The 25,822-nt window shown below is 35.6% G+C and overlaps 1 protein-coding gene across 7 annotated transcripts in view; it reads left to right on the forward strand.

Annotated features, from left to right (window-relative positions):
- The window catches only part of Ptprk (protein tyrosine phosphatase receptor type K), a 573,501-nt gene that overhangs the window by 534,450 nt on the left and 13,229 nt on the right, over positions 1-25,822 (forward strand). For 2 of the 7 annotated variants that reach the window (XM_008854748.3, XM_008854751.2), the window contains 11 exons: positions 788-948; positions 3,145-3,180; positions 5,310-5,321; positions 7,866-8,050; positions 9,630-9,717; positions 11,204-11,280; positions 11,484-11,501; positions 14,543-14,579; positions 18,487-18,584; positions 19,130-19,246; positions 24,874-25,028. In XM_008854748.3, coding sequence (XP_008852970.1) covers positions 788-948; positions 3,145-3,180; positions 5,310-5,321; positions 7,866-8,050; positions 9,630-9,717; positions 11,204-11,280; positions 11,484-11,501; positions 14,543-14,579; positions 18,487-18,584; positions 19,130-19,246; positions 24,874-25,028 — 984 coding nt within the window. Of the gene's footprint in view, positions 1-787; positions 949-3,144; positions 3,181-5,309; positions 5,322-6,219; positions 6,398-7,865; positions 8,051-9,629; positions 9,718-11,203; positions 11,281-11,483; positions 11,502-14,542; positions 14,580-18,486; positions 18,585-19,129; positions 19,247-24,873; positions 25,029-25,822 lie in introns of those variants that run through there. The other 5 variants (XM_008854752.2, XM_029556995.1, XM_008854753.2 and 2 more) reach the window with 3 other exon arrangements.

Below are 25,822 nucleotides of genomic sequence, written 5' to 3' on the forward strand. Positions count from 1 at the left end.
TTAAGATTAGTTTTTGATTGATGCTCTAAATATATTGCTACATATCTTCATGACACATGTGTTGATGCTTTTGCTTAGGAACATCAGAGAGGAAAATGTGGCTTTTCTTTGTTTTAGTTGGGTGGCTGTGATAAAGCAAACTTAAGTCATGTCCTCAAGAACTTCTGGAAGTTGATCAAAGGAATTAACCACTCAAGAGAAACATTGAAACAATTTTCTCCTTAAATCTTCCTTTAATTACTCCAGTTTGGGAGTGTTTGTTTATACTCTTGATGAAATGTTTTTATGAAATTTATTTTTAATTTTTGTAATTTTGACTGTCTCCGACAGCCTCTTCTGACCTCCATGGGCATTGCACGACAAGGGTGCACTTACCTACATGCAGGCAATATATGCATACATGTAAAATAAAAATAAATAAAGCTTTAAAAATTTTTGACGGTTTCATACATGTAATCTATTATTATTTTCCCCCCCACACTACACGCAGTATCCTCAATTATCCCTCTTCCTTTGCCTCTGAACCCAGAATAAGATCTATAGGAAGTGATGAGGTGTTTGGGTTGACAGCTTGAATACTGAAAATCTCACAAGTAAGGTCATATTACAACAGCCAGCCAACATGATGTTTCAAGGGTTATCTTAATTCCTGAAATTATGACCAGTTCTTGGCTTTCTAATCCATGTGCATAGCCTTATCCACAGGCTCACTTGAACTGCCTTTTTGCTGGTGGCAGCTGTCCTTCAAGGCTCATACTCAGGTCTCTCTTTGTATTTGCATTGACAGCAAGCTTGCTAAAAAGCGCAAAGACGTAATGGGGAACACACGGCAGGAGATGACCCACATGGTGAATGCTATGGATCGAAGTTATGCTGATCAAAGCACTCTGCACGCGGAAGATCCTCTCTCCATCACCTTCATGGACCAACATAATTTTAGTCCAAGATGTAAGTTGTTCATTAAAATGTTAGTAAATGATTTTAAAGGTCATAAAGTTCACATTGAACTTTAACAATAACTTTTGAATAATAAAAGAATAAGACAGAAGCAGTGGTTGGGAAGAGTAAAAAGCTATAGGTGATATTATGGGAATTACAAGAAGACCTATGTACAGTCTTGGTACTGGATTTAATTTAACCTCAAACTGTAGGAATTTTATTTTAAAATCATAAATATTCCAAACATATACCCCCAGACAATATATATCTTTGCATTAAGTTAAAATGGCATTTCCTAAATAAGATTAGTGTGTATCAAAATTTATAGAAAGCCTCTTTCTTCATAGAAGATAGTTTCTCTTGAGATAACAAGAAACTAATTCTTTCTAGGAATTAGTTGCATAAATAGTTATTACATTAAGATAATTTAGTATGATCAAGGGGAATTTCAGCACTAAAAATTTAACCTCAGAGATGGGACGATCACTCATTGGATAAAGGTTTGCCATGCAAGCACAAAAACCAGAATTCAGATCCCTAGAACCCACATAAAAGCTGGGCAGGCATGGAAGCTATCTGTAATCCCAGCACTGCAAAGCAGAGACAGAGGATCCCAGGGCAAACTGACTGGTTAGTCTAGCTGGAATTAGTGAGCTCCAGGCTTAGTGAGAGAACTTGCCTCAATACATAATGTGATGAGAGGGTGGAAAAGACACCTAGTGCCGACTTTAGACCCAGACGGGCACATGCCCACACACATGTGAACTTATCCACACTCATGCAACAAACACATAAACAAAAACAGTTAACCTCAGGATAGATTGGTCTATATGTTTCTAAAGATCTGGTGTGAAATCTAAAACTTTACATGAGTTGATTGACCTGCAGAGAAGAGTAAAATCTATGCTGCATCTGTCCATCCATTCACACATACATACATACTTTCAAAATTGCTCATGTTGACGTGTGTGCTTTTAAAGTATTTAAAATGTTTCCAATGAAGTCCATTTAAATAGTTGTCTCAAAAATAGTAATACCACTTATCTTCAAATTTCCTACATGGTTTACCCTTCCAAAGTATCTTTATTTAAGGTAGTTAAATTTAAGTTAACCTACCTAATATCTTCACATCTTTAAGTAAAATTGATGCTTGAAGTGAATAAATCAAGTTTGTCATTGATATTTTGTATACAAGGTATTTTCGTCACAGATGTAGAGAGATGCTTATCCCAACTTGGAGAACATGGTGTATGGCAAGAAGTAAACATCAGAGTTATTACTTCCTATGCAAATTATAAACGTGCAGCAGCAAGGTTGTGCAGTATTTTAGGTTGTGTGCCTTAAGTCGTTTCAAAAGGGAATTTTTTCTGAAGCCTTCAACTTGGTGAAAATTTTCAATAATTATTGGTCTTGTGTACAGTAGGCTGTCAATTTTCCTGGTATATTTCTGCACTGAATCGAAGTTGAAAGTACTATATTAGTCATTTTGGAATTCAGTTTTAATCATGACAGGGCCTTTCTGATCTATCTTATTTTTATTTCATTATAAGATGAATGATAGGGAATGATATAAAATTCTATTACTGTTGAAAGGAAATTTTCTTAAAATATGAGTATCCCATCTCTCTAAGTACTTGATTCCATATTAAATCAGTTGTAGGTGTCTGTGCATTTCTGGTCCACAGACTTTCCTTTATATTGCCCATGTTAGTACCTGACTAGAAGGAGTCAATTTTGAGATCCGTCAAGTTCAGGATTCTATGGCTGTAAAGGAAAGTGTCAGTTCTGGGAGTGTGACTGTAAGTATCCACTTAGAAATGCAGAGAAAGGATTAAACCTACTTCCCACCATTAACTGGAAAAAAAATGATTTAGAGTGAATTCGAGGTCTTTATTTCTCTGAATGTCTTCTTAATAGATGTAAAATGAATGGTTTCTTTTCCCCTAATGTTATAATCTATATAATGTCAAGTTATATAATCTGGCTTTTTAATTTGACCAGAGCCCTGAACTATAATTACAGATACAAATTTCTTGATGCTTTAAGATAATCCTAGATGGAAAGAGGAACTTTATTTTTACCCTTGCAGAATAATGTAATTGAAGTATATGTTGTAATTATGTTTCATGAGAAAATATAAATCTATTATAAAGAAAATATAGTTCTAGAGCAATGCGTTCCTTCATGAGCTTTGTTTTCCCACAGTGCCTAATGAGCCTCTTGTGCCAACTGCTGTGTTAGGTGAGGACCAAAATCTTTACCACCAGTTTTTATTGTATTTTATTGTTTTGCATGAATCACAACTCCTTGCATGGGTTGTAGCTTTGTCCACATAGTGATGGTTTGCCTTTCGGAAAGGAACTGATGTTTCAGATAAACAAGCATGGTCCTAAGAAAGACAATTCTGTTCAACACATTCAGATCTAGTTAATTTAAAGAGCTTAATCGAGAGGTGTGGTGGGGCATGCCTTTAATCCCAGCACTTGGGAGGCAGAGGCAGGCGGATCTCGGTGAGTTCAAGGCCAGCCTGGTCCACATAGTTCCAGGACTGCTGAGGCTACAGGGAGACCCTGTCTCAAAAAGACCAAAAAAAAAAAGAGCTTAATCGAAATCTCAGAGCACACTGTTTGAAGCAACACATGCTTTAGATTTTAGTTGTATTAGGCTTGGTACAAATCTTCAGCTGCTCATAATAGATGACTAATGTGAAAATATCCAGGTTCGTGGCATGAACCAAATGCCTCAGTTCGCAGGGGCCATTCGTGACTGAAAAACAGGCTTATGCGGGAAAGTGTATTTTAGGCAAAGGATTTTCTAAATCCTCCTAACTTTATGGCAGCTAAAGAATCCATTTGTAAGTGAACATGAGGACTCTGTTTGCTTTTATTTTGTCTTTACTAAGAATCTCCTAATGCAGGTAAAGTTGCTAGAATCTTGCTGTGGGGTTTGATGTTGCATGTAAACATTACAGAATAAATAGTACTTTGTTTCAAAAACTTAAAACAAGCTGCTGGGTTTACCAAGGTAACATCTAAGGTGACTGGTGTTGCTTGTGAAGATTCAGGCCTCTTCAACTGTAAAATTGCATTAAATTTTAAACCTAGTTAGATATTTCAGAATTGAGTGAGTTTCATTTTAAATTGCTTCTTATTTCTCAATAAATTACCCACCAGTGGTTATAGCCAGCTTGCACTATATGTTCACGAGTTCTATATTAGTTATACCCTAGCGTTTCTAATTAATACTTACCCAAAGAAACATGGAAACTTTCAATAAGTACATCTCAAAAATCACCCAATGTTATGTTTGTTATTTATTTATATTTAGTATTTCTTGTGAACATGTAAGCTTCAGCTTATCATTCTATTGGTTATATATTTATTCAATTTTAAATTACATTATAAAATATTTTGAATGGTACAGCTAATTCAATTAAGTAAAACATACTTATTCACTGTAATAATTATTAGGAACTATAATGTTATAGTTGTTACAAGTGACAGATGTTCTAAAAGGTTCTGTACCTTGACTGCACTATCATATCAGCAGTGAGAGGAACGAGAATTGGGACATTTATTGCAACAGGTGACCTGATTATGTAGGGAGGAGCCATGAGTGATGATCGCTGGGGAGGTACCAAATGTCTCTACATATGCCATCTTCTGTTGAGAACTGTAGAGTAGGATCAATATTGAGTTAATAAGTAGAGTTCATTTAAAATTAAATTAACAGCCATTCTGGGGAAAAATGGGTTACCTAAATGTTAAAGTTTATTGTAAGAATTTTCTAAGAGCATGTAGAATTAGGTACAAATCTCAGGCTCCTTCTGGATTTGCAATATGAATTCAGAAAAGTACTTTACAGGTTCACTTTTCCAGTATTAAAACAGCATAGCAACTCTACCACACTTTTTACACAGAATTTTTAAAGAGAAAATGAGTCAATGCTCGTGAGCTTAAAGGCTAATCAATTCTAATCATTTCCCAAATAAGAAGGGATAGGGTAGAACTAGCATAATAATGTCATCTGACCTGTTTATATAAACTCACATTATGCATTTTATTTCATTTTGAAAATAAAACTTGTTGATTTAAAAATCATTGGCATTCTTTGAAAGCTAAATCTCATTAATCCTACTAGATACCAGAATAATTTGTTCCATTTTTCATCATTCTTAGAGTTGTGATGTTTATGGTTGTTTTGCATCCAATTCACTCTGTATTTATAAAGCAATTTTTGAAAATTACTTCAAATATTGCTTAGTATTTATATCTATTTAAAGATTTTAAAAGGCTTAGAAATTTTTCATATTGATTCATATTTTTGTTTTTGTGTGTGTGTGTGTGTTTTACTGCTTCATTGGGTTTAAGTCCCTATAACTGGTAAGTATATTACAAAGAACTCTAGAAAACCTTTCAATCAAGACATAGTTGAAGTTGTTATTCTTCGGTGTGTAATAAGGATAATGATCAGTACATGTACCCTCACTAGTAGCCACAATATTAGGCAGTTTAATGAGGTGGAAATGTACTGAGCTTAATAATTCATATGTGATTATTTTAAAGACCTTACTGCATGTTGTACTATTGTATTAACGCTTAATGCAACAGAAAAGACACTGTCTGTTTCCAACTGAAAGACAATCATCTGTAAGATCTGCAATTTGGGTAAATTTTCTGTTTTTCTCTGAGTCTCTTAAAACTGTAAAACTTCTGCTGCCCCAGTAGATAGGAGATGAGTTCTGCTCCACAGAGCCCTGGCTAGCTTACCACAGGCCTGGGTGATCACAGTCCTATCTCCCTCACATTATCTGGTAGTTTTGCCACCCCTCTTCAATTGTATATTTTGTGATAGTGCCTAAACCAGTTGCTTTTGAATTTAATTTTACTGAGAGATGTTATATTCCTTATGTCAGTCTATTGATTGTAATATTTTAGTGAAGGTAGAGTCATTGACTATACTGTAAGAGTAAACAGAGGTAACTTCACCGAATAATGTTTGCTAACAAATGTCTGTGTGCAGAGGGGTGGGCAGAGCCTGAATAAAAGGCAATAATTCTCTTGGGTGGTTAGGTCACAACAGATTCTATTAGGGGTCTTTTTTGTTGTTGTTGTGTTTTGGTTTGCTTTTTATTCAGTGTGTGATATTTTTAGAAATGAATGCCAAAAATGAGAAAGACATTCAGTTTAATAAGAGAGGGTAAAGTTAAATGCAATCAAGCTAAATTATAGAGGCACACAAATCTGATTGTAGGGTTCTTTTTTTTTTTTCCTTCTCCAGGAAGAAAAAATGTTTATCATGGGGACAACAATTCATTTTTTGCCATATCCTATTTGTAGAGTTGGCGATAGAACAGGCAAATGTACCAGCACTTGAAATATGTTTAACTGTTAATTAAATATCATTCTCTATAGTATGCATTATCACTTAAAAGTTCCCCTAAAAGTGTACTTTCTTTTCTGTTAATGATTATGACAGTATTATGCTTTTCAAAGTAACACTCCTTCAAACATTTGTTTGTTTTTTTTTAAAGTGGTAAGTTAAAATGTGATAAATATAAGCATGTTTTTCATTGTAATGATTAGTACTTTGGTCATTAAAATACTGTTTATTCTTCATAGGCAAGATGTTCTTGTTCTTTTCTTCCTCCTTATGCCAGAAAGAATTAAAAGTTTCTTTCCATTTTCAACTAAAACCATTGTGGTGGGGCCTACACCTAAATGTGGATGGTGAGGGATTCAACTGATTTTCTAACTAACTGATCCATTAAAGTGTTTCTTGAACTCCTGATACATAATAAGAATAAAGGGAAGGGCTGGAAAGATGGCTCAGCAGTTAAGAACACTGGTTGTTCTTGCAGAGGACCTGAGTTTGAATCCTATAACCCACATGGCAGCTAACAACTGTCTGTAACTCCAGTCCCAGGGTATCTGACAGCCTCTTTTGACCTCTGTGGGCATTGCACAACATGGGTGCACTTACCTACATGCAGGCAATACACACATACACATAAAATAAAAATAAATAAATGTTTTGTTTTTTTTTTTTAAAAAAAGGGAAAACATGAGTCTGTCCCTAAGCATTCATAATTTAGGAAAGAAAACAAAGTAAATCAATGATTTAAACATAGAGCAAGTAAAATGATGTCCAGGAAACCAGAGGTTTGGGAAGCATTAAGAAGTAGCCTTGTAATTCAGCATGGAAGAGCCAAAAGGAAGTACAAGGGAGGTACCCACGTTTTGCTCCAGCACACCTGGTTTCTCTCACATGGTAGCCAGAAGAGTCAAAGTATGTTAACAATTAAAACAGCACTACTAGCAACATGAATCCAGTGGATCACACCCTTGCAGTTTCTGAAAAAGAGAATGGGATTGGAGGACATTCTGTGCCTGCGTTCCCAGTGCAGGGCGTACTGTGCTGGGAAACCCAGATAATAGAGTAAGGGAAGGGATAGGAGAGCAGCCCCCCGTGACGATGGGTTGCCTAATTGGGGTCTCTGAGGGAGGCTGAAATATTGGTGGAAAAGAGTTCACTGAACTCAACAGAGAAAACATTTTTCCAGTTGAAAACCTGATCCTCTGGTCCCAGCCTATACTGCTATAACTCCAAATGCTAAAACAAAAATGACTCAACTAAATGTCTTTTTAAAAGTGCACTTTTTAAAAGTGATCTGATGTCTCCCTGCCTCTCCCAGCATGTGCTGTGTTGCTGATACATACTATACCCTGACCTCAACCCTTGAGCCAAAATGAAAGGCAAAAGCTTTGTCTTTATTGGAGATGTTGCCCAAGACGGCATTGGCTGGCTTTTCTTTCCCTTCTGTGATCAGAAAGATCGTAAGGTCTTAAAATTTTCCTTGCATGGATATATATTAAACAAGATAACTTTATCTCTTTTTTAATCTTCTGGAATATGAAATCTGCCAGATGAGAACCACAGCGCCACAGCAGAGTCTAGTCGCCTTCTGGATGTTCCTCGTTACCTCTGTGAGGGGACAGAGTCCCCTTACCAGACAGGACAGCTGCACCCAGCCATCAGGGTGGCCGACTTACTGCAGCACATTAATCTCATGAAGACATCTGACAGCTATGGATTCAAAGAGGAATATGAGGTGAAAACTTCAATACTGTATTCAACATGGTACTCAGTGGAATGTAGCACTTTCCTCCCTTTAACATAGCAAGAGAATACAGCCTCTCTAATCCAGCATTTATGGATGTGAAATCAGGTCTATTAATGGATTGTGGGGGGGTGTAAAAGAAAGGACCACTTCCCAGGAATTTATCTTGGACTACATTCATTATGATTTTTGATGTTGGAGTCCATAACATTTCAGCATTCAATTTAAATACTTTGTTAGATCCTCCTTACATGTTCCTGTTCATAAATCAAGGACAGGATACCTGGAGTTGCCCTGTACAGTAACAGATGCTATCATTTGATTGACTTAAATTTCTCTCTTTGTTTATGGACCCTCTAATTGACAAAGGTGATGCATTAAATGTGTTGTTTTCCATTCAGCTTAATGTCCTATACTATTAGCTTGTTATAGCTAACAGATCAACACAAGTCAAGTAAACTACATCCAAAAATGCATGTGGGAAATTCTTCCAACATATTTCCCTTTCCCACTCACAACAAAATACCAGGATTTATCTTACAAAGGAAATTATTTAAGCCAAACATTCCCATAAAAACAGCAAAAAAGGAAAAGCTTCTTACCGCCCTTCACTTAGCTAGAAATTTCAGTCTGGTGCACATAGCTGGTCTGTACTACCAACCCAGCCTGGCGCCCCCCCCCCCACACACACACACTTAAACAACATCATCAGGCAATACTTTATCTCAAAGACCAGTCTTTTGAGTTTCACCTTTTTATCTACAGATTGCTTATTGTCTTTAAATTTTGAATGTTGCTTTTAGGTATATGCTGAAAGACACGAATTAGAATACCCTGCCAGAGCTAGTTCTTTGGTTTATAGCATGTGTATTCCTGTGTACTTTGCTTCAAAGACTGCTGACTCTTTGAAGACCCTGCTTTCTGTGTTGAACAAAGATTTTCTGCTAAAAAAAGATCTTTACCCATATTTTAAATTACTGCATATGGTAATTAAACCAGTCGACAAATTCATCTGTTTCTAGATTCTTAGAAAAAGGACTCAATAATTTTCATATGTCCATTGTAGGACTCAGTCCTTTTCATGATTGTCATAGAAACTGAAATATGATGGATTGCATGTGATTTAATGAATAATCATCAAAGAAAACTGAGCTTTTTTTCTGTTATAAATGCTAATGAGCACACATGTGAAAGATACTTATTAAAAGTAGATTTTGAAAGTTTTGATATGTTATTCAGTATGTTTTGAAAAGAATGATGCTGTTTCTATTTCTAACTCACAAAAGTATAACTATCTTAAATTTGATATATTTTCAAGGTTCTATTTTTCTCTAAAGTTACTTTTTGTCTTGAACTTGAACTCAACCCTACCCAAGATGAATAAACATGCACCTCACAAGCCAGGCTTGAGGTCTGAGAATGAAACTCACTACTGTAGGCATTCCTGCCTCCCCCCACCCCCCAACTATCCAAGAATGTGACTTTCACCATTTTAATTTTCAAAACAGATAAACCTGTTTTGAAGAACAGAATTAAATTTGATCTGCTTTTTGACTTACTTTTTTTCCAGAGCTTCTTTGAAGGTCAGTCAGCATCTTGGGATGTGGCTAAAAAAGATCAAAATAGAGCAAAAAACCGATATGGAAACATTATAGCATGTAAGTTCCTATCAAAATTCTTGGAAAATATGTGTTACATTTTGATACTAAGATACATAGTGATTGCAACTTTCATGGTTTTAATTTTAAGAGAATCTTAGATGCCTTTTAAGTAATCTATTAGATATTAAAACAACATTGGCTATTAGTGACTCTGGAATTGCCATCACCCTCATTAATTCGCTTAGACTTTACTCTGTGGAGATAGCTTCCTATTTCATTTCACATTTTTGCACAAAGTATATCAGGATTGTTATCAAATGGCTAAGAATATTCAGAATAATAGAAAGTTCTTTTTAGTTAGGAATTGGTGTAACACTCCATTCAAACGTATTCAGAGTTGCAGAGGTACTCTGTCCACATGCCTTTTTCCCTTACCTGGGGGCAACTCCAATTGATCGATATTGTTAATTATTCAGAATTTCCTTGGATGAAGTTTTCATGAGGCATACATGCAAGAAGCCATGTCATTACCATTTGCAACTTTGGGAGCAGTAAGAAGAGTTCACTGTTAGCAGCCATGAGAGCAGTGAGGAGAGTAGTAGATGGTGTGACTTATAATTAGTTGATCTCCTTAAACCATTCTATTCTGAATTTAAATTAAACTATCTAAAATACATTAAAATTGAGGCTGGAGAGATGGCTATGCACTTAAGAGCACTGGCTGTTCTTGCAGAAGACCTGGGTTCAAGTCTCAGCACCCACATGGCAGCTAACAACCATCTTTAACTCCAGTTCCAGGGGATCTGACACCCTCTTCTGTCCTCAGTGGGCATTGCATCTCATAGATGCACTTACATACATGCAGGCATTTAGCACTCATACACATAAAATAATTTAAAACTTTTTGGGCTTTTTGACACAGGGTTTCCCTTTAGCCCTGGAACTCGCCATAGACCAGGCTGGCCTGGAACTCACAGAGATCCTCCTGCCTCTGCCTCCCAAGTGCTGGGATTAAAGGTGTGTGCCACCATGCCAAACAACATAAAATATTTTTTTAAATTTTAATGAAATAAATAAAGTAAATAATTTAAAAAATGTTAATGAAATAAAATACATTAAAATTTAGCCTGTCTCTCAAGGAATGCGGTAAGGAGTGGGTTCAAAATTCACAGCTTAGTTCTGTGGCTCATGCAACCAAAAAATGCAAAGGAACTTACCCAATAAAACCATGCCTGAGAAACAAAATTAGAAATTAGGCAAGTCTGATTCTGCAGTCAAGACCATGACATGTTCCCTACAAACTTCTTGCTATGAGAGGCAAGCCACTGAATCTGTCTTCACAACTGTAATTGGAGTAAGTAATGATCTCAGTACAGTTCTTGCTTTTCCCTTAGGTGACCGAAATTATTTGATAGTAGTAAATTTTCCAGAATATTGACAAGTATGAAGTATAAAGACCAAATTTTTTTAAGCCTCTCCCCGTGAAAATATCTTGAAATGGAGGTGTTTTAATAGCTTTCATTTGGTTATCTAAATGTTTCAGATGATCACTCCAGAGTCATTTTGCAGCCCGTGGAGGATGATCCTTCTTCGGATTACATTAATGCCAACTACATCGATGTAAGTGTCCTCACGGTGTGTGTTTATGCCCAGCCACTTTATCAGCTTACATCTGTGAACCTTGTTGCTTGTTATTAGTTGTAAAATGATTGCTAGCTTTAAAATAAAGAACAAATTGTACACTTTTCTTCCTTGTTCTACATCCTAGTACTTACTGACGCTGTTGTGCTTTCTTTCACACCTGACTTTGGTTTGGGCTGTAGATTTGGCTGTACAGGGATGTAAGTACCACTATATGTAAATAACAGCACCCTATGATCAATATTTAATATAAATACTATTAATCACAGTTACTACTAATGTTTACTACTAGTTATTTCTGCATGCTTCACTGAATTAGTCTCATATAGTATATCTATGTTTCGTTTCTTTGTAATTCTTTCACATGTTAAAGATCTATTTTATCTCCCTCCCTTTTCTTGTGTAGAAAAACAGGGCTATTTTCAGCTTCAATAATTTGTTATGTATTTGACTTTTATTTGTTGATGAGCTTTGTTTTGGGCTTTTATTCTTACCCTTTCCCAAGCATATGTGAGAAGCTGGATAGTATGTGTATTAGTGCTTTGAAATTTTGTTCTTTATGTTTGACTTCTGATGTTAAAAATAAGGAAGGATGGGGCTGGGGATGTAGCTCAATTGGTAGAATGCTTGCCAAGCATGCATGAAGCCCTGAGTTCAATCCCCAGTACTGCATAAAGCAGGTATGGTGGCATTTGCCTGCAATCCCAGCACTTGGGAGGTGGAGGCAGGAAGATAAGACATGCAGAGGCATCCTTGGCTACACAGTCAGTTCAAGGCCAGCTTGGACTAAATAAATATGATGAGTAGGGAGACTATTTTGTGGTGTGTGATTTTGGCTTGTAAAGTAATACAATTCTTCCAGTCATACAACTGAAAGTCTGTTTTCACCATCTATTGTATTTAAATTTTGGTTACATACATATATGTAGAGGAAAATTTTTTATTTAAGGGAAGTATCAAATCAAATAAAAACTTGCCAAGGAGGCAAAACATTATCATATATATAATATATATATATATATGGAGGGCAGGCTCTTTGGCTCTATTCCTTCATTTAAAATCACACTGAAAGGGCTGGAGAGATAGCTTAGCAGTTAAGAGCACTTGCTAGTTCAGTTCCCAGCATGCACATGACAAATGTAACTCCAGTTGCAAGGTATTCACCACCCTCTTCTGACTCTCATGGGAACCAGACATGCATGTGGTACTATACACGCATGCAGACAAACAACCATACACATAAAATTTTAAAAGTAATAATAATAAATCTTAAAACCATACTGGAGCTCTTGGGAGTGTTACTGCTTTGTGCTTCAGTTTTCTCAACTTCACAGGGGATGTGATAGTAGTATTAACCTCATCACTTTGCTATTAGAATGACGTGAAGTAACAAGGATTGAACAGTCAGCAAAGTGCCCAGCATACATTTGGCAGTCTCTGAGTTTCATTTATTTTTCATAATTTAAATCAAAGTGCTGAAATGAATTGAATCAAGCTATGCATATTTCTAAGTCAAAATGTACTACAGCCAGTTGTAGTGGTACACTCCTTTAATCCCAGCACTTGAGAGGCAGATGCAGGACGATCTCTGAGAGATCAAGGCCAGCCTGTTCTATATAGTGAGTTCCAGGCCAGCTGGGGCCACAGAGAGACCCTGTCTCCAAAAAATATAGTACAGCATTATAAAATATAGATACAGCATTTCTATAGTGAAGATGAAATATAAGATCCAACCTTTTCTAATTTTTATTAATAGGAAATAATTTTCATCACACTTATAAATGTCATGTTTTCAGTTCTTTTGATAATTATAACTAGTTGGTTTAATGTATTAAGAATAATAAAGAATAATATATGAGTGTATTGGTTAAATATTTCATCATAATTTTATTCTTGTTCAGTTTTTAAATTTGTTAGATGAATCAACATGAAAAACTAAACTAATTTTCTCTGTAGAGTAAAAGAAATCAACATTTTACTTACAGCTTCCTAATTGTCTTTCCGTCTTATTTAACCTGGGTTATCTGCTTTGATACATACACAATGTAGCTTTATTACAATACCATTTTACCATTCATAGGGTTGGACTGTGTTCTAAATAAAACTTGTTATCCAACCTCTCCCAGTGTATTTTTGGCTAATTATTTAGTACACAATCATAATTTCTTTCTCTTATTTGTTTATTTTACTTGAAATATATATGTGAATAGTAAATATTTCATTAAAAATTTCCATAAAACATTCTGCTATTTTGACATTAACTTGGCATCTTCAGCATTTTCTGTAGTATAATGCACACAGCATTCAGCGTTTAGGTTAGAAACCTCCCTCCACATTCATTTGTCTGTGTTCTGAGTTGCCCTCACCAAAATCTGTACAAATCTTCAGACTCCTAATAAATCCCCTAGTTAAAAGTAAAGCAAACTTACAACTTAACCTTACCATGTCATCAATTTTTTTTTCAACTCGTCTATGGCAAGTTAAACCATTTGAGATCAATAACACACAAATAGTTCTGAAAAGTATTAAATTTTCACATAGCATTTGCACACTAAAAATTAGAAAGTACTAAACTTTTTTATCCAAGAAAAAGTAAAGTTCTGAAAAAATTTTTCCCCTATATATGTGTGTACCTACACTTACATGTGTTTAAATTAGCATAATCAGCACACGCAAAATAGTTTTTGCTGATTCCTGAACATAATAAGGAACAGGACTATTACCAAAAAACGTTAAAAATAAAAATAAATCTCTTCAGGACTTTGATTTGAGACACGCATGCATTGTCCAGCTCTAACATTGGAATGTTCTGTTTTTTTTTCTTTTCTGGTTCTAATATGTCCTCGTCCATTTGTAATGCAGTGTGTTGTACTTTGGATGATACAATAAAAATTAATGTTTTTAAACAAAATTTTACCAGGAATGAATGTTTAAACATTTACATGAAGGCATAAACATTTTACTGAAACCAAACAAAATCTCTGAGGTTATTTCATGGCAAAAAAAATTCAATTATACAATATATATTCTAATCAGAGGCTTTAAAATATTTACACTTTGTCTTCTGTTGACCTTTCATATCACATAGGTTTGGGAAGTGAACTCTATGTTCACTTCTTATTTCTGGTCTTTTTACTATAACTTAATCTTAACAGGTGGTTGTCTTCATCTTTTTATGCCTTCATTTATTTAATTTTAATACTAATGTAAAAATGATAACCATTTTTTTTCCTTATTTTAGGGCTATCAGAGACCAAGCCACTACATTGCAACCCAAGGTAAACTTTCTCTTAAATTGCATATAAATAAACTTACTTATTGATCCAGTAGAAATTTTCTTTAATTTTTTGTTTTAAAATTTTAGTTCTTACTCATTTGTATAATACAGATATTTTATTTGTTAAAATTTTGTATAAGTTTAATCTTGATTCTGTTTTAATTAAAAGCCTCTGGTTGATTTTTTTATTTGATCTTTGAGGACCAGATAATCTCAAAGCACCATTCAGTAGTGCTGGGAAGAGGTATAACTTATTTGATAAAGAAGAAGTAGACTCTCTTCCTGTGTTAGGAGTCTCTCTTCTTGCAGCAGACTTTGTCAGCCTGCAATGTAGTGAGACCCAAGACCAACATTGTGGTGATGAGATAGTATACTGTCTTCCAGCAATTTCTGACAAATCAAGACTGAAGCAAAACACAGAGCTGGAGGGAATTTAGTTAAGCTTATTCCTCATGGAAAATAAGAAGTGGGTAAATCTTACAGTGATGCACTGAGAAATAAAAGTATCCAAACAAACAAATATCTCCTTATATACGAGGAAACTGAAAAGACAGATTTGCTCCTTTATTTTTAAAAAATATTTTATGTATTATTTTTATTTTATGTGTATGAGTATGTTGCCTGCATGTATGTCAGAGCTCCCATGTACAATGACTGAGGAGGTCAGAAGAGGGTATCATATCCCCCTGGAACTGGAGTTACGGATGGTTGAGGGCTACTATGTGGGTTCTGGAAATCAAACTGGGGTCCTCTACAAGAGCAGCCAGTGCTCTTAACCACTGAGCTGTCTCTCCAGCCCCAATGTGGTTTTTTTTTTTTGGTGTGTTTTTTTCTGGGGGGTGGTCTTTTTGAGACAGGGTCTCCCTGTAGCCCCAGCTGTCCTGGAACTCACTATGTAGACCAGGCTGGCCTTGAACTCACAGAGATCTGCCTGCCTCTGCCTCCCAAGTCCTGGGATTAAAGGCATGCACCACCACACCCAGCATGTTTTTTTTAACCTCCCTCAGTGCTGAGAACAGAATCTTGGACCTTGTTCTTGTTAGGCAAATGCTCTACCACTGAACTATATGTATAACCCATTATTTGCTCTTTTAACAGAGGTCATTTTCTAAGGGCTTTCTCATTTGTCTTAGTAATTATGTTTAGTTGAGTATTCTTTTCAGTTAGAAAGATGCACCATTGTGATAAACATTATTCTAGTTTTGTGGTTCTGAGTAAAGTAGAACCCAGTGTGTGTGTTTATAGGTTAGAGATGATCATGTATAATGTTAGGATATGTCCTTATATGTAAGGATACTTTTTCATTAACTTTTTTTTTTTATGTGTATGCGTGTTTTACCTGCATGTAGGTAAGCGCGCCCATGTCATGCAATGCCCACAGAGGTCAGAAGAGGCTGTTGGAGTCATGGACAGTTCTTAGCTGCCATGTGGGTGCTGGGATTCGAACCTGGGTCTTCTGCAAGAACAACCAGTGTTCTTAACCGCCGTGCCATCTCTCCAGCCCTTCATTAACTTTTAAGTCTAAAGTATTTAGAAGTGATGGACCTTTATCTAATTGGTGATATCTGCTGCTCTTTTGATGTTATGAGAGTACTGTTTTCCACACCTACTTAAAGATGGTGTGGAGAGACTTAAGAGGGTATAAATACTCTAGAAAGCATTAGTACCTTCTTAAAATTACTAAGTCTGCTAACACTGCACAATATATCTATATATTGAGACATTATTACCTCATTAAGTTGTACAGATTTTATGTTTTTATGTACAAATTAAACTAAATTGAACATAAAAAGAATTGCTAAGCCTAGAAGATAATTTTTTAAAAGTCTGTATATGTATATGATTTTTCATGTATTAAGAATTCAGATATTGGGGCTGGAGAGAAGGCTCAGCAGTTAGAACACTAACTGTTCTTGCAGAATACCTGGGTTCGAATTCCAGTACCCACATGGCAGCTAACAACTGTCCATAACTCCAGTTCCAGGGGATCCGACAGCCTCTTCTGTCCTCCACGGGCATTGCACAACACAGGTGCACTTACCTACATGCAGGCAATACACACATACACATAAAATAAAAATAATAAATAAAATTTTTTAAAAAGAATTCAGATATGAATTCTTTGGTTTCAGTGGCACTTTGAACTAGTTTTATCTTCTTTAGCTTGTTTTAAGAACTCTGATTTTAAATTTTTTATTCAATTTTTTTCAAATTTCATACAATATTTTAATCACTGGGGCTGGAGAGATGGCTTAGCGGTTAAGAGCACTGGCTTCTCTTGCAGGGGACCCAGGTTTAATTCCCAGCACCCACTAACAACATCCATAATTTCAGTTCTGGGGAAATCCAGTGCCGTCTTCTGACCTCCACAGGCATTGCATGACATGGATGCACTAATATACATGCAGACAATACACTCATACACATAAAATGAAAGTAGTAAATAAAATATCATATTTGGACCCCTCCCCTATCTGCATCACCCTTATTGTCCTCACCAGATTTCATATACACTGCCAATATATTAAGGTCTATCAAGTCAAGTTTGTGTCACAAATATCCTTCAGTTTTTATCCATTCACTGGAACCTGGCTAGCCATTTAGTGTCACACCCTTAGAGAAAAGCAACTCTCTCCTCTCCCAGCAGTTATTTTTTCCTCACCTAAGGTTGGGGGATTTCTTACCCACTTCCCCATTTCTATGCTGGGATTTTGTCTGGCTTGAGCTTGCATGGGCCTTGTGCCTGCTGTTACCATTGCTCTGAGTTCATATGAGTAACTTCCCAGCTGTCTGGAAAACTCTGTTTCCTTGTTGTCATCCACCTCTGGCTCTTACACTGTTTCTGGCCCCTCATCCACAATGGTCCCTGAGCCTTTGGTGGCAGAAGTTTGTTGTCGGTGTCCTACTTAGGGAGAAGTACTCTGCAGTCTCGTGTTCTCTGCACTTTCACTTTGGCCAGTTGTGGATTTCTGGATTATTCGCCATCTGTTGCATTAGGAAGCTTCACTGGTGAGAGTTGAGAAGTGCATTAACATTCATTTCACCCCCTGTTCTGCTATGTTCCCTGAGCCTTAGATGTAGATGTTGCACCATAGAGGTGTCACTTAGGGCCAGGCACCTCACAGACACTTATTCTCTGCATTTCACCAGTTGTGGAACTTTGTAATAGTCTCCATCTATTGCAAAAAGAAGCCTCTTTGATGAGTCATGAGAGATATACTTGTCTGTAAATATAAGAATGCATATTTAGAATATAGTAAGAAATTACATTGGTCTAGTGATGTGACAAAAGTAGGTTTTTCTATAGGCTCTATAACATCTCCAGCCATGTATTTGGCTATGTTTACAGTACCACACATGAGTTCCCTCCACTTGAGCAGTCCTTAAGTCCATTTAGACAGCTGCTGATTACCCTCGAGATAAAAATGCACCAGTAGAGATTATTTTCTGGGTCAGAATGGTAGTTCATACACTTTACACCTGGATGGAATCATTTATTGGTTTTCTCCCTTGACAGTTTGCATAGTATCTTCTGATACTATGGGAGCTAATCTTCAGGGAGGAGGCTTCCAGATCAGTTCTAGCTCAAGTACTCCAAGTCTTGTTTCAAAGTATGTAGTGTCTTCAGCAATAAGGTCTCACCATCAAGACTGGGAAGAAATCAAGGGCTTGTGGCAATAGTATGCATTATTTTAGAAATCTCTTGGACTACCCTGACCAGCAACTCAAAAGGAGGTTTCATTCACCTGCCACTGTGCTTTTTGCTATATAACTTTCATCTATACATATGCACTTATATCTTTTTCAGTAAACTTTTGAACTAATGAACTCTGCTTTTTATGTAATCTAAGCTTCTAATTAACTATAAAATTTCTCTTACAGTATTGTGCAAATTAATTTGTTTATAGGTCCAGTTCATGAAACTGTCTATGATTTCTGGAGAATGGTCTGGCAAGAGCAGTCTGCTTGCATTGTGATGGTCACTAATTTAGTTGAAGTTGGCCGGGTAAGGGAAAAAAATTTTTTTTTCATACATATGAGTATAGTTGAAAAGCAACATGTAAAAGAAAATATTCAATTTCTTAAGAATATTTCATAGGCATAACATTTCAATTGAATGCTTCTGATTGAACCTTCAATGATTGAGAAATGTTTGATCTCTCATTGAGTAACTATAAAAGATTTAATTTTCTACTAAAATCAAGTTTCATTATTAATGTTAGGTTTTTTTTGAAAGTTCACAGAGTCTGTTTTTTGTATAATTTTGGGGGGTTGAGGTGATTTGAGACAGAGTCTTTCTGTAGCCCCAACTAATCTAGAGCTTACTATATAGAGCAGACTGGCATCAATCTTAGAGAGATCAGCCTGTCTCTGCCTTGAGTGATCATGTTGAAAGCATGTGCCACCACCGCTGGCTGTGTGACATTTTTTCAGCTGTGGTTATTTGAATCGTGGACCAAAGGTTTATCATTGGAATGATATCACATTAGCTAACGTGTATGGGTATGTGTTCATGCCTACTTGTACCTATATATCCTTTTCGTCTTTTAGGTTAAATGCTATAAATATTGGCCTGATGATACTGAAGTTTATGGTGACTTCAAAGTGACCTGTGTAGAAATGGAACCACTTGCTGAATACGTAGTCAGGACATTCACCTTGGAAAGGGTAAGCATTATACAATTTTATTTAAAAACATATATAATGAAACTTTTTCTCTTAAAAATCTCTGCCAGGTTTGTTTCAATAATAACATGAAATACATTCATTCTGCAATTCTTGTCATATTTTGTAAACCTTGGGACACAGGTTAAAATCACTCTCAGGGGAGTCCTTGGTTGAAGCAAGGCATGCAATAATTGAAAATAATCAGATATGTTACATGACATGAACACAACATGGTGAAATAGCCTTTGGGATTGAGATAGGGAATATTATTGAGGTAGAACAGGAAATGTTTCAGAATGTTAGAAAAAGGGTGATCAGGGAAGAATGCATTTTAATTAACGTATGGACCTGAAAGAAGCAAGGGTGTGAGTGCTTCCTTCAAAAGTAAGAGTCATATGATAGCATGAAAGCTGACTTCTCCCTTTTCTGAGGAGAAATGAACCATAGGTCAGCATTCAGAGATAGGCAAGTAAAAGGAAAAGAAATACCAATGAAGTCAGAGAAATCGCAGAGCCAGTGTGGCCATACAATGATTTTAGTTTGAGTCCCATGCTCATTGAAGGGCCTTGAATCAGTTTTTGTTTGTTTGTTTGTTTGTTTGTTTTTGTTTGTTTGTTTGGTTTGATTTGGTTTGGTTAGTTAAGTTTGTTCTTTGAATTTTTCATATATGTATGAAATTTGTTTTAATTACTCTCACCTCCCACCCCCATCAATCCCACTCCCTCCCTACTAGCTCTTTTCCCACATTCATGTCTGCGTTTCTTTTGTGACCCACTGAGTTCAAGGTGAAGAAATAAGGCAGGGAGGTCAATAGAAGTGATGGAAGTGGGAGCCAGAACCAGAGGATGCTTCAGAAACAATAGATCTGACCACTCAGGAGTGTACGCTTACCTGTATCAAAAAATATTAAAAGGCACACACAAACCTATGACTATCAAGAACATCAATTCATAGATTAATGCAAATAGAAAAGAAAACACTATGATCTCTGAAGACAAGCATCCACTAAAATGCCTATTAAAAATGTTTAATGAATATGGATATACTACTTTGTACTATCAAACGAACAAGAATTTTTTACAATGAATAAACATCCTCATTGTGTATGATCACTTAGATATTTGCATATGCTAGTGATGATAGTTAAATTGTTTTAAGCCCTCTGTAAATCATTATAGCATTCATTCATAGAATTTTAAAACTTTGCAACATTTCAGAAGATTTTATGTAAGTCTAAATTCAGGGGTTTTATTTATATACAACATCTTTACTTGTATTCTTGGAAAACTGTAGATAACCATAAACATGAAGTGGTAGAGAAATAATTAAATTATAAATATGTGACCTGGAAATACTATTCTTTGCCAGTGATACTTGAAATTTTTCCAACATGAAAAAGGTAGTAAAGGTAATAATTAAATAGAAATAAACATCATCAGAATAACACAATTACAATGCTAAAATATGAATGGAAAATTCCTAGACAAATCGGTAAAGTTAATAGAATAAGATAAGCATAGACACAGAAGACTTCAACAAACCCACTAAGCTTGGTTTAATGAATGTCTATGTTGGGCCCATAGAGAGAATGCAGAACACGAATTATCTTAAATGAACTTAGACATGAAGGAAACTTTAATTGATTGCAATAAAGGAGAGGTGTTTCCAAAATCTAATAGAAAGCAATAGCAAAACAACAACTAATGCTCTTAGAAATCACCAAATGTTTCTCTGAATAACCCTTAAATGGTTGTTTCAAAACTAAAATTATATTGATTAACAGCTTCTATGAAAATTCATCACAATTTGTCCTCTAAGAAAAAGTTGTGTTCATGAATGATTGTCATCTATGAAAAAAAGTCATAAATTTAGAAAACAAGGAAATAGGGGCTGGAGAGATGGCTCAGCAGCTAAGAGCATTGGCTGCTCTTGTAGAAGACCAAGCTTCAAATCTCAGCACCTACAAGGCAGCTTACAACTGTCAATAACTTCAGTTTCAGGTGATCCGACACCCCACATGCATTGCATGACATGGGTGCACTTACACTCATGTAGGCGTGACACTCATACACATAAAATAAAAATCAACAAATCAATTTTTTTTTAAAAAAAGCAAGAAAATATTAGTAGAACAAAGTAAATTTATGTATTAAGGAGGAACACCAGACCTGGAGCAATGGTTCACTGGTTAAGAGCACTGACTGTTCTTGCAGAGGACATAGGTTTGATTCCCAGCACCCACATAATGGCTAACAACCATCTGTAAGTCAAGTTCCAGGGAATCTGACGTCTTCTGACCTCTGTGGGCATTGCATGCACATACTGCACCTACATACATCCAGGCAAAACACTCATACACATAAAATATAAATAAATAGATGATTGATAGATGATAGATACATAGATAGATAGATAGATAGATAGATAGATAGATAGATAGATAGATGATAGATACATAGATAGATAGATAGATAGATAGATAGATAGATAGGTAGATAGATAGATAATAAATAAATAAATCAATAGTGTGTTTTTTTTTTAAGAAGGAACACCAACCAGGAATCTTTTCATGAAAAGATCAATAAAATACTTAAATCCCAGTGAGTTCTAAATGAGACACACTGAAAATGTTGAGATATTATATAAAGTACCCTATATTAGAAAACAAAGACTATATAACTGTAGTTATAGTTAACATTAGAAAAGTTATTTTGTAAATCATGTGTGATGGGCCTAAAGAGTTGGCTGAGTGGTTAAGAGCACTGGCTACTCTTACAGAGGATGCAGGTTCAGTTCCCAGCACCCACATAATGGCTAACAACCATCCCTAAATCCAGTTCCAGGGAATCTGACACTCTGTCCTGGCCTGTGCAGGCGTTACATGCACATGATGCACTCACATACATGCATGAACTTTGACATATATCTTAATTCAGACCTACTGATCGTCTAGTAAATTTTGATCCTCAAAAATTAGCCCAAAAAGAGAAGGGTGAACAGATGGTCGGAAGAAAAGAAAATAATTGTTAAATTTACCATGAAAGTGGAGCTATGTTTTTTTCTTACTTGCGGGGTTTTTATCCTTTTAAAGAATGGGAAAAGCCCATGTTATTCAAACAGTTTTACTCATAGACCATCAAAATCAACAAAATAGAATAGGAATGCTCACATAATGGTGATTTTGTCATCTTCTAAATACACAAAAATGGCCATTTTCATTCAAAATGTGAAGAAGATTAAAAAAAAATTGAAACATAGAATCCAGCTGTGTATTAAGAAAACATTGTAGCATGAACTATTATGACTTTTCTAGGAATATGAAAATATTTCAACTGTCATGGGAAATCTATCATTGTGCCAGGATATTAAAGGAGCAAATTATATTACCAGGTTCATGGATTTAATGTAATGTATTTAAGAGCCATTTGTAGTAATACTCTAGGAAAATAAGGAAACTTCCTAAATAAAAATGTGACAGTAATAACTAGTACATGTTAAGGAGTAGAAAAATAGACTGCTAGTTTATTAAACTAATTCAGAGGGTCCCATTGTCTTATTAGTGATGAAGATAATCATTCACACTAGCATTCAATATTTTTGGAAATTTTAGCAAATTAGATAGCAAAAGGAATGAACTATGTAACAATTTTTTTAAAGCCAAAAATATTTTAATGAAAAAGATTTTATACCAAAAAAGGAAAGATAGTACCTTTTAGAAGAAACTAATAACATTTACTTAAATGAGTTATTCAATGTAATATTAATATATTGTAGAACTACTTTATTAACAATAATCATAAAAGATATGAAAATTTCTTTCATAATAATAAGATGTTCCAAAATATCCTTGAATATATTTAAGAAGACATCAGTCCTAACTGAATAAAACACAAAAGTATAGTGAAGGTCTTAAAATAATACATGAGTGGACAGAAAATTACACTATGTCCCAGAGTATGGGGTATTAACAGTTCTAAATAGAATACCACTGAATTTGCCTTTCAACTTTTTAATTGTTATTTAGAACTAAAATTGATGATTTGGGGAGGAAGGCACATATTTGGTCATTAGTCAGAAATTCATTTATTTACTTGTTTATTTTTTTTCAGTGCTAGAAATTGAATCTAGGCCCTTATGCATATTAGGCAAATGATCTACTATTGAACTACACCACCAGCTGTGCAGAAAATTTAAAATAAAAGACTCCTAGGGGAATGTCCACTGCCAGATAGGAAAAATTACTTATAAAAAGGAAATCTCATACATGGACCAGGAGGAAAATGAGACCATCATCCATATAGTCACTCTGGCAAAACAGTTAATATAGAGGAAGTAAAAAGTAGCAAAGAAGGTGATTTTCCCATTTCTTTGATTTCAGGATGACTTTTATTATGGGAATTTTTTTTTTTTTTTATGTGTATGAGTGTATCTCCTTCATGTATCTAAGTGCATCTGTGTCATTTAGTGCTCGTGGAAGTCAGAAGAGGGAGTTGAATCCCCTGGAACTGGAGTTCTGGATTACTGTTAGCTGCCATGTGGGTGCTGGAAACGAAACCCAGGTTCTCTGCAAGAGCAGTTAGTGCTCTTCACTGCTGAGCCATTTCTCCAGCCCCATCATAGGACTATTAAAATTATTTGTTGAGCCCTTCTTTTACAGTTTGTTGTGCCCAGAATTGGAATTGAAAAGAATTACAAGACATGATCACTAGCTTCCAAGCTTTCATTAACACTGGCTTCTATAAAGCAGACTCTAAAGACAGACTGCATTCTCAATTTGATTTATTTAGTTCCTATGTTTTTGCCTTTTCTGATTGAACAAGTGAGACTGATATCTTCACTGGCAGCTCACAGGAAAGTTAGAATAATACAGATTTGTTATGATTTTTTTTTCCTTTTCTACAAATGGGTCTTTAAAAATAAATTTCTCGATATTATATTTGCACTGTCTACTCTGTGCCTCCTCAAATCCACAAGCATCTCTTAACAAAGTAGAAGGAGACAGCTTTTCAGTTGTTCGTCTAAGGGTTCCCTTCAATTAACCCATTAGGAGAGAGGAGCGGCAACAGATGCTTTACTTCCTTCGTCCTGTGTGTTACCACAAATAATACTCTGTGCACTGAATGACTTCACAGAGCTAAGAAAAAATCATCTACCCAAAGAGCAGTTTAGCTGTCTATTTTCACAAACCAATCTAATGTAAAATTGTCGTGCAAAATTCTGCATGCTCTGCTTCAAAACTGTTTTCAACATGGATAAGCAAGGCATTGAAATCTGCACTCAGAGACTCAGTACACTGGGTCAGGAGGGCTTTCCCATTTCCTCCTTTCCCCCAAAATAATTTCATGTGTTGTCACTCCCTGTAAGAAGCAGGCTGTCATGGTAAGTAAAAATATATCCAAACTCGGAGAACTGAAAAAAACTTCTAATTTTCTTGCTTTTGTGGCAATTTTCTGACAAGAAATGTAAGTTCATAAGATGGCCATGTTAGGCCAATATCTTTTTTTAGAAAAGGCATGTCTGATAAGTGTTTAATTCTTATCACCATCACTCAAATCTAGTACCCATAATTGTCTTTAGTTGGTTTCCTTTGGGACCTTTTGAAAGCATTCTTTTCCATCTTTGCACAGAGGGCATATAATGAAATCCGTGAAGTTAAACAGTTCCACTTCACTGGCTGGCCTGACCATGGAGTTCCGTACCACGCTACAGGGCTTCTTTCCTTTATCCGGAGAGTGAAGCTGTCCAACCCTCCCAGTGCTGGGCCCATAGTCGTGCACTGCAGGTCAGTGGTGTTTCAAATGGTGTTGACTGTATGCAGGAAGACAGCGTCACGACAAGCCTTCTAAGCATAAAAGCTACATATGTGCTTATAAGATTCCAGTTTGCGTATATGACAGATAATCTAAAACAGCAATGAAAGTTTGCTTCATGTAGGATCTAAAACAGAAACGGAAGGAATACATACATTCATCCAAGTGTGCGGTGTTATCCACAATTACAAGTGTGGAAACTGCCTTTCAGTGACATCTGTATTTTCAGGTTTATCATTTTTAAAAATCCCATATTGTATAGAATGGTAAAATAAAATAGAGACTTTTTCCAATCTAGTGAATTCCCTCTAGAATCCTAGCTTTTAAGCTAAATCTGAGACATATGCAGTTACTAAATGACCTAAATTGCAAAAATTAGGGCTGGAAAAAAAGCTATGTAACCATCTTTTTTCAAAACACTATCCATCGGAGGACGTTGAAAACGCATCAACGAGAGTCAGCACATATATGCCAAAAAGCATGAACATTATATCCAGACTTCTGATTAGAATCTTCTCTTAAAGCAAGCATTCTGAGACACTAAAAGCAAATTACATGGCCTCATTTTGATATGTGACCCAAAATAAGTGCAGATTCTAAAAAGCTTTTCTGAATGCTGTGAGTCATTCCCAAACATTGCCGTGTCCAAGCTGCATCATACGATGGACTTAAGCACTTTTTTCCTTTCTCAAAACTCTAACCACTTCAGGATTTCAGTGACCTTGTATTTGAAAAAAAAAAAAAAAAAAAAAAAAAAAAAAAAAAA

Source organism: Nannospalax galili, unplaced genomic scaffold, assembly GCF_000622305.1.
Source record: "Nannospalax galili isolate Female #2095 unplaced genomic scaffold, S.galili_v1.0 scaffold327, whole genome shotgun sequence".
NCBI classification, from domain to species: Eukaryota; Metazoa; Chordata; class Mammalia; order Rodentia; family Spalacidae; genus Nannospalax; species Nannospalax galili.